Source organism: Hippopotamus amphibius, chromosome 16 (genome assembly GCF_030028045.1).
Source record: "Hippopotamus amphibius kiboko isolate mHipAmp2 chromosome 16, mHipAmp2.hap2, whole genome shotgun sequence".
Lineage (NCBI taxonomy): Eukaryota > Metazoa > Chordata > Mammalia > Artiodactyla > Hippopotamidae > Hippopotamus > Hippopotamus amphibius.
Window position 1 is genome coordinate 54,791,151 of NC_080201.1, and position 10,396 is coordinate 54,801,546.

General features: G+C 40.5%; 1 protein-coding gene and 1 non-coding gene across 2 annotated transcripts in view; both read right to left on the reverse strand.

Moving 5' to 3' along the window:
• The window catches only part of CEACAM20 (CEA cell adhesion molecule 20), a 46,627-nt gene extending 37,199 nt beyond the window's left edge, over positions 1–9,428 (reverse strand). Inside the window, 3 exon segments of the mRNA XM_057710882.1 lie at positions 578–697; positions 700–753; positions 9,158–9,428. Of these exon segments, the coding sequence (XP_057566865.1) occupies positions 578–697; positions 700–753; positions 9,158–9,428 (445 nt within the window).
• LOC130839439 (U6 spliceosomal RNA) lies at positions 3,528–3,634 on the reverse strand. The gene has a single exon (XR_009049837.1). It is a non-coding gene; the product is annotated as a U6 spliceosomal RNA (small nuclear RNA).
• Positions 9,429–10,396: the final 968 nt, after the last annotated feature.

The following is a 10,396-nucleotide window of genomic DNA, read 5'->3' on the forward strand; positions in this document are numbered from 1 at the left end:
GGTAAGCCCCTCCCCTTTCTTACCCTGAGTTTCCTTGTTTGTAAAATGTAGGCTTTCTGAACATTCTTTCAGTTCTGCAAACATTTATCGTTTGGGGTCTGGAATTTCTGGGAGGTTGGAGTCCTGTGATCTCCACCTGACTTTGGACCCAAGGTGGGGTGAGTCTGAAAGTCCCTAAGTGGGCACATGGTAAAGGCTCAATGAATACCTGTTAAATACATAAACGAGGAATGGACTTGTAGAATGGTAATTGTAAGCACCCCACGAGCACTTAGGTGCCAGGCACTGTTTTACGTTCTTAATAGGAACTAACTCGTTTAACCCTCACAATGACCCAAAGAGACAGATACTGTTGCGATTCCCACTTTGCAGATAAGGAAACTGAGGCACAGAAAGGCGAAGTAACTTGCCCAAAGTCACCCAGCTGAGAAATAGCAGAGCCAGGATTTGAACCCAGGCAGTCTGCAGAGCCCCTGCTCTAAGCTATAAACAGTGGATGAACCAGTGGAGGGTTGAGCGGGAGGTACTGTGCAGGTCAGAGGTGGGTCTGTTATGGGGCAGGGAAACCCAGACTCACAGGCCACATCAACCACGAGGGCTTCACTGAGCCTGGATCCCAGGTGGTTCCTGGCCTGGCAGTGGTAGATGCCAGAGTTATTTCGTGTGACTGTAGGGATGGTGAGGGCCCTGCCGTCCTGGAGGTTGCTGGTCCATCTCCTTCTCGAATCACCTCGAGGTTCTGAAACCACCGATTGTCACGTCATTGTTTGGGAAGACGCATGTCAAATTCAAGGCGTCCATGTGCTCCACTGGGGCCAGGTTCTGGGCTGCCACCTGGGGCTGCTGCAGCTTTTCTGGAGAGGAGAAACAGAGGATGACAGGACAGGAGGGGATCTGGAGCTCCAGGAATTATCAGGGGCAGAAAATACCCTCGGCCTCGGAAACACCCCACTGCTGCCTTTTCTGGTCCCAAGGTAAACGTGCCTGGTGCCAGCCTCTAATGGAAACACACACACACGCACACACAGAGTCACAGACACACAACAAGGATTCACCCACTTCACTGCAGAGGTCCTTAAACATCTGGGGATCCCAACCCTCTCCCCAGAAAGCATACACGCACATGTATTTGCATCGAATTTCAGGTGTTGTGGGTCACCCTGAGGACCTGCTTTGGAACACAGGTGAAGACTCTTATACCTAGATTACAAATTAGTAAAAATCTCTTTCTGGGGACGTCCTGGCAGTCCAGTGGTTAAGACTCTGAGCTTCCACTGCAGGAGGGTGTGAGTTCCACCCCTGGTAGGGAAACTAAGATCCTACAAGCCACGCAGCCAAAAACAAACAAACATACAAACAAACAAACAAAAAACAAAACTGAAGCAAACAAACAAAAAAACCCACCTCTTTCTGGCAATACAGATCAAAAGCTTTAAAGCATATGTACCTTTTGACCTAGCGGTTCCACTTTTGAAATGAAAATGTGTGCAAAGAATTAGGTATAAAGATATTTTGGGCATCATTGTTTATAAAAGAGAAAACTGACAAGAGTCTTAATTTCCAGTAAGGACTGTATTTTTAAAATGAGCCAATTCTAAGGAGGGAAGAGGGGTGGGATGAATTGGGAGATTTGGATTGACGTATATACCCTATTGATACCATGTATAAAATAGATAACTAATAAGAACCTATTGCATGGCACAGGGAACTCTACTCAATGCTGGTGGTAACCTAAGTCAGAAGGGAATCCAAAAAAGGGGATATATGTATATGTATAGCTGATTCACTTTGCTGTACAGTAGAAACTAACACAACATTGTAAAGCAACTATACTCCAGTAAAAATAAAAATAATAAAATGAGCCAATTCTGTAATATCTATAAGAAACTCAAATATAATCCTTTTGAAAATAAAAAGATGGAAAAAGGTGTAACATGCAAATATTATTCAGAAGAAAGCAGGAGTAAGGCACAAACTTCCAGTGGTAAGATAAATAAGTGCTAGACATGTACTGTACAACATAATTAACACTGTTGTACGTTATACACGAAAGTTGTAAAGTGAGTAAATTCTAGAGCTCTCATCTCAAGGGGAAAAAAAAGAAAGGAGGATTGGCTATATTAATATCAAATAACGTGGACTTCAGAATAAAAATTACCAGGGACAGAGAGGGGCGTTATGTAATAATAAGAGCTGATCCACCAGGAAGACATAGCAACTGTATATTGTGCGCACAACTAAACAGCAGAGCTGCTAAATACGTGAAGAAAAAGTGGATAGAACTGAAATGAGATGTATATAAATCCACAATTATAATTTGATATTTCAGTACCACTCTCAGCAATTGACAGGACACCTGGACAGAAAAATCAGCAAGAATATGGAAGAACTCAATACCATAATGATTGATACTTGCACATATTGTGAAATGATCACCACAACAGGTCTAGATAACTCCCATCACCACAAATACTTACAAAACATTTTTTTTCTTGTTATGAGAGCTTTTAAAATCTACTTCCTTAGCAACTTTCAAATATGCAATGCAGCATTATTAACTAGAGTCACCATGCTGTATATTACATCCCCATGACTTATTTAAGTTGGAGGTTTGTACCTTTTGACTGCCTTCACCCATTTCACCCCCCCCACCTCTGACAACCACCAATCTGTTCTCTATAGCTATAGCTTAGCTTGAAAAGAAATTTTTTAGCATCTACATATAAATGAGATCATATGGTATTTGTCTGATTTCTTTCACTTAGCATAATGCCCTCAAGGTCTATCCACGTTGTCACAAATGGCAAGATTTTCTTCTTTTTATGGCTGACTAATATTCCATATATATCACATTTTCTTTATTCGTTTATCCATCAATGGACACAGGTTGTTTCCATATCTTGGCTATTGTAAATAATGCTGCAATGAATATGGAGTGCATATATCTTTTTGAGTTAGTGTTTTTCTTTTCTTTGGATAAATAACCCAGAAGTGGAATTGCTGGATCATAAGGGAGTTCTATTTTTAATTTTTTTAGGCACTTCCATATTATTTTCCATAGTGGCTGCACCAATTTACACTCCCAGCAACAGTGCACAAGGGCTCCTTTTCTCCATATCCTCGCCAACGCTGGTTATTTTGCATTAACTTTTCAAACCAGCAATCCCACTCCTAGGAAGTTAGCCTGAAGAAATACTTCCAACAATGTGAAAACAAATGTGCACACGGTTATTTGTCACAACACTGTTTGTCATCGCAAAATACTGGAAACTACCTAAATGCCCAAGCATAGGATAGCAACTGAATAAACTACAGTATCTCTCTATACAAGGGAGTACTATGCAGCTATTTAAAAAATGAGGAAGAGCTCTGTAAACTGATATGGGTTGATTTCCCAAACATTCTGTAAAGTGGAAAAAAAAAAAAAACAAAGTACAAAGAGCATTTATAGTACACTATCTGTTGTTTAAGAAAAAAGAGACAATAAGAAAACATACATATATCTCATATATCTGCTTATTTTTTTTTTTAATATGGAACGCTTCACGAATTTGCATGTCATCCTTGTGCAGGGGCCATGCTAATCTTCTCTGTATCGTTCCAATTTTAGTACATGTGCTGCCGAAGCAAGCACCATGTCTGCTTATTTTTATACACACACCAAAAAAGCCCCTGGAAGGATAAACCAGAAAAACAATGAAGTTGGCTACCCACAAGGGTGGAAGAGACTCTGAGTACATCTCTGAGTACATCTTTCTGTGTAGTTTTGACTACTGGAATCATGTTACTATTCTACATATTCAAGAAATTAATAAGAATTGGAAAAGGGAGAAACAAAACTGAAAAGCAAACTAAAGCAAATAAATTTAGTTGTATTTCAACCGAATACCAAAATCATACTGAGGGGAGGGACTTCCTTGGTGGTTCAGTGGCTAAGACTCTGTGCTCCCAATGCAGGGGGCCGGGGTTCAATCCCTGGTCCGGGAACTAGATTCCACATGCTGCAACTAAAGATCCTGCATTCCAAAACTAAAGATCCTGCATTCCAAAACTAAAGATCCTGCATGCCGCAGTGAAGATCCCTCATGCTGCAACTAAGACCTAATGCAGCTAAATAAATAAATATTTTTTAAAAAATCATACTGCAAGGAAAGCAAGGGAGGAAGTGGGGGAAAGACAACCCAAATAATTTGCAAACATATTGTTTGACTATATACTCTCCCTTTTAGGCAGGGGGAACTGCAAATAAATTCTAAACTCGTTTTAGTAGGATTTTTGTGGTGGTGGTGGTATAGGTGAAGCAATTCAAAAATATTTTAAATGTATTACATTGAGAAAATTATTAAATTGAGCAAATAAGTAAATGTGCTAATGTTGTTGGGAGCCAGTGTTCTCACTGTGGAAGAAGAGACAAACAAGTACGGAATGGAGGAAGGTAAGAAAGAACCTGGAATTTGAGGCATTGTGGTAAACTCATGATTTTGAAAATATGCATAATTTTATGTATATGGGTGCATAAGTGCACTTGTATATAATGTATGAGTATAGGTGTGTATATGTGTATGTATGTGTGTGTACATGCATATGTTTCCTAGCTCTGCTCTCTGAAATGTCCTAGAAACAAAGACATCCCAGTAGTAATGAGTGCATCCTGATCCTGGTCCCTAATACCACCCTCCACTGAAATGAACCAGGGCTCCTCTCCCCAAAATGGTTGATCCCGGACTGGAGCAGGATATGGACGTAAGCCTGAAATAGCTTATGCCAGATAGGAAAGAGGTGTTAAAAGGGGGGAGGGGCATGACACAAGGAAGATTAAAGAGGCTCATACTGGCCAAATCTACAATATTTTAAGTACCAAAATATTAAGCACAGTGATGAGTTATAAACTATTAAAAAATAGAAATTTTTGAGTCCATACTGATGATAGATAGATAGAGATGATAATGAGAGAGAGAGATTAGATGGATGGATGGATGGATGGATAGATGGATGGATAGATAGATAGATAGATAGATAGATAGATAGATAGATTAGATGGATGGATAGACAGATTAGATGGATGGATAGATAGATTAGATTAGATGGATGGACAGATAGATTTAGATAGATGATACATAAGCAGGTAGATACATAGATAAGTAGGTAGGAAGGTAGGTAGATGTTAGATATGGAGAGAGAGAGAGATGATAGATGATAGATAGGAAAGACCGGGAGAGGGCTCTTGCTTATAGAGGAATTTCCAAGTGCTGACTGGCCAATGTGGAGAGAGTGCCAGACTTAGAAAGCCATCTTTGCAACCCTCTGAGTAAACACCTCCAAAGCAAGAATCATCAGTGAATGCTAAATCTCGGAGGGAGTTTCGATGAGGGATAGGATATGGTCTTAAAGTGTCTTCCACAGAATGCTGGTTTGTGGCAAGGGAGGAAAAAGAAAACAGTACTCATACAGTGGTGTAACTGGGCAAAACCCTTGACTCGGTGATCAAAATTACATCAACAATGACTGATGGACATGCCCTGAGAAGGACACAACACACATGCAGTATTCTGGCCAAGAATGCCCCATTGCAATCTAATCATGAGGAAACACTGGACACACACAAAATGAGAAATGTTCTATTTTGTAAAGGGGGGGGTATGTTCTTCAAAAATGTCAATGTCATTAAAGATAAAAAGAGGCGGTGGGGCAGAAGACCTAAATAGACATTTCTCCAAAGAAGACATACAGATGGCCAAGAGGCACGTGAAGAGACCCTCAACATCGCTAATTATTAGAGAAACGCAAATCAAAACCGCAATTAGGTACCACCTCACACTGGCCAGAATGACCATCATTAAAAAGTCTACAAACAGTAAATGCTGGAGAGGGTGTGGAGAAAAGGGAACCCTCCCATGCTGTTTGGTGGGAATGTAAGTTGGTGCAGCCACTATGGAAAACAGTATGGAGGTTCCTCAAAAAACTAAAAATAGAGTTATTGCATGATCCAGCAATCCCACTCCTGGGCATATACCCAGATAAAACTATTATCCAAAAAGATACATGCACTCCAGTGTTCACAGCAGCACTATTCACAATAACCAAGACATGGAAACAACCTAAAAGTCCATTGACAGATGAATAGATAAAGAAGATATAGTACTTCTTTGTAATGGAATATGGAGTAATAGAATATTACTCAGCCATAAAAAAGAACAAATAGCACCTTTTGCAGCAACATGGATGGAACTAGAGATTATACTAAATGAAGTAAGTCAGAAAGAGAAAGATAAATACCGTATGTATCACTTACATGCAGAATCTAAAATATGACACATATGAACTTATGTATGAAACAGAAACAGACTCACAGACATAGAGAACAGACTTTTGGTTGCCAAGGGAGAGGGGGGTGAGGGAGGGATAGAGTGGGACTTTGGGGTTAGCAGATGCAAACTATTGGGTTGGCCAAAGAGTCCATTTGAGTTTTTCCATTCTATTATATATAGGATGGATAAACAACAAGGTCCTACTGTAGAGCACAGGGAACTATATGCAATAACCTGTGATTAACCATGATGGAAAAGTATATGAAAAATGTGTATATACACACTTTGAATCACCTTGCTGTAGAGCAGAAATTAACACAACATTGTAAATCACCTATACTTCAATTTAAAAATAAGAGAGAGAGAGGCTGTGGGAAAGTTCCAGAATTAACAGAGGCTAAAGAGAGGGGACACAAAATGCAATACCTGACTGTAGACTGGGTCCTGTACTCCTGTACTGGATGGGGTAAAATATGCTAAAAAGGACTTTATTGTGTCAATGGACAAAGTTGGAATATGGACGGGTGATTAGATAAAAGTATTGCATCCCTGTAAAGTTATGAAGTCCAGAAGTGTGTTTATGTAAGAGAATATCCCTGTTCTTAGAGAATACACACTGAAGTATTTAGGGGTGAAGGGTCATGATGTTTGTAACTTACTTTTAGATGTGGGCTGAGGAAGGGGAGAGACAGAGACAGAAAGCACAAATGATAAAGTAAACGGGGTTAAGTATTAACAATAGATGAATCTGGGTGAAGGGCATGGACACTCTTTGTACCCTTTTTTATTTTTTCAATTTTTTAAAGTATCCCTACACCCTCATCAACCATGCCTGGGAGGGCTCACTTTCCATGCTCCGGACAACATTGACTGGTATCACACCTTAAAAATTTTTTATTTTATTGAATTTTATTGTATTTTATTTGGAGTATAGTTGACTTACAATGTTGTGCCAATCTCTGCTGTACAGCAAAGTGACTCAGTTATACACATACACACATTCTTTTTTATATTTTTTCCATTATGGTTTATCCCAGGAGATTGAGTATAGTTCCCTGTGCTATACATTAGGACCTTGATGTTTATCCATTTTATTTCTTTTACTTTTTATTTTTGGAACTTTTATTGAGATACAGTTAACATACAGTAAACTGCGTATATTTAGAGCGTACAATTTGGTATCCCAATCTCCCAATTCATTCCCCCCCAACCCTCCCTGTTTATCCATTTTAAATGTAATAGTTTATATCTACCAACCCCAAACTCCCAGTCCATCCCTCTCCCTCTCCCCTTCCCCCTTGGCAACCACAAGTCTGTTCTCTATGTCTATGAGTCTGTTTCCACAATTTAAAATTTTTAACAGCCCTTATTATCAAAAAGACAAGAGAAAACAAGTGTCAGGGAGAGTGTGGATAAAAGGGTACCCTTGCACACTGTTGGTGAGAATGTAAATTGGTTCAACCATTATAGAAAATAGTATAGAGTTTCCTCAAAAATTTTAAAATAGAACCACCATATGATCCAACAATCCCACTTCTGGGTATCTGTTCACAGGAAATGAAATCACAATCTTGAAGAGTTAACTATGCCCATGTTCACTGAAGCATTGTTCACAACAACCAAGGTATGGAAACGGATGGATGGATAAATAAAACTTCACACACACACACACACACAGGAATATTATTCAGCCATAAAAAAAGAAGGAAATCCTGACATTTGTGACAACATGGATGAATCTGGGGGACATTTTGTCAAGTGGAATAAGCCAGACACAGAAAGAGAAATACCATATGATCTCACGTATATGTGGAATCTAAAACAGACAAACTCATAGAACCAGGGAATAGAATGGTGGTTGTCAAGGGCTGAGGAAGTGGGGGAAATAGAAAGATGCTGGTCAAAGGGTACTAACTTTCAGTTTTAGGATGAATAAGTTCCAGGGATCTAATTGCAGCATAGTGAATATAGTCAATAATACTGTATACTTGAAATTTGCTGAGAGAATAGATCTTAAATGTCTCACACCACACACACACACACACACACACACACACACACACACACACAAAGGCATCTATGTGTTAATCTGTCATGCATTATGGATGTGTTAATTAACTTGATTGTGGCAATCATCTCACAATGCCTATGTATATTAAATCACCATGTTGTGCACCCTAAATACGTACAATTTTATGTCAATTACACCTCAATAAAGCTGGAAAAAAAACTTAGCCTTGTGGGTGAGGAATTGTATCTTGCTTTATTTTGTATTTCCTTTATTACTAGTGAAATTGAACATCTTTTCATATCATTATTGACCATTTACATTTCTTCCTCTGCATACCAATTATCCAGATCTTTCACTTGCTTTTTCTATTGAAGCGTTTTCCCTTTCATTGATTTGTGGGAACTCTTTATATATTGCATACAAAGGATTTTATGTGATAATTATGTAAAATTAAGTATTAGTACAGAAAATGATACAAAATAATTCCTCAGAAGAAGAACATGTTAAGAGTGTGTTACTTTAACAAAGGGGAGGGTGTAATATTATATTACTTATGTATGATAACACTGAGGCAGTACTCAAAAACATGGCCTTTAGGGTTAAGCAGAGACTGGGTTCAAATCTCAGCTCCACAGCCATGTTGTTAAGCATCCTTGAACATCAATTTCCCTGTTCATAAGCTAGTCTGAAAGTTTTGGTGAGGGGCCCATAACATCTTATCTCCAGAGGGTAGAGCATCAGGCACACAGAAAGCACTTAATAAATGCTTACAATTGCCAGTTGCGCCACCAGAGAGCATTCCCACCCCCAGCCCCCCACCCCCCAGGAATGCCCTTACCAGAGTCAAGTAGCATAGAATGATGGCCACTGGTCCCATCCACAGAGATGAGCTGCAGGGTGTAGATTCTGTGGTCCGACACTCGCACATCAGTGATGGTCAGGGAACCATCAGCACTGCCTGTCTCCCGGCCAGTGTGGGCTGGTCCTGGAGTGTGGCCATGGTTGATGAATTTAAAATTAAGGATCCGGGTATCCTGGGAAGTGGTTGCTCCTCGAAACCAGTTGTAGGAGATGAGATCTGAAGGAAGGATGGTGTTGTCCCCTTCCATGGCCCGGGGAGGGTTAGAGGTGATGGTCCACTGGGCAGACACCTGCTTGCTGCAGGAGCTCAGAAAGAAGGCTGAGGGAGGACGCAGCGTCTTAGCAGCATTCAGCACTAGAATCAGCCCCTCTCAGATGCTCACTTATAGGAGTTCAACAGTTAGAGAGGGGAAAGTGTGCGTCAGGGCCCCAAGGCAGGAGTAAGGTTGCTGTTTTGAGGGCACAGCAGAAGGATCAGTGGGGCTGGAACTGAGTGAGCAAAAGAGAGAGAGGTAAGTAGATAAGGTCAGAGGTGCTACTGGCAGTTTTGGCAAGACAGTCATTTATCATGTAGGACTGTCCTGTGCAATGCAAATAGTCCAGCACCTCTGACCCTCCCTTCAAGGCATTGAGACAACCAAGGAACATCCCCACACATTGCCCAATACCCACTAGGGGGCAGTATTAGCCCTGGCTGGGAACAATTCATTCAGGTTCTTGTAGACCATTGTAAGAACTGTTTTTGAGAGAGTTAGGGAACCACTGGAGACTTTTGAGCTAAGGGGTAACATGATGTGCCGTCTGTTCTGAAATGATTCTTCTGGCTGTAGAGTAAATTGATTTTGGAGTCCGAGGGTAGAGTTGCTACATTACTCAGCTCCACAGAGTGAACTACCATTCACCTTATAGTTAACACAAACAGTGTTGCCAGCACCTGTGTGCAGTGCACAACTCATGCAGCTATACGTGGCAACTCCAGACAAGGCAGAAGCAGGGGAGACCAGATAGGAAATATCTGCAACAATCCAGGCAACAGACATCAGTGATTTGGACCAAAATGATTGCAACAATAAAACTGAAAAATGGTGAGACTGGGGATCTGAAGCCAATAGGATTTGCTGACAGGATGTGGGGTGTGAGTGCGAGACTGAAGTCAGAGATGGCTCTGAGGTTTGGGGCATGAGCACTTGAAAGGATGGAGGTGCTATACCCTGAG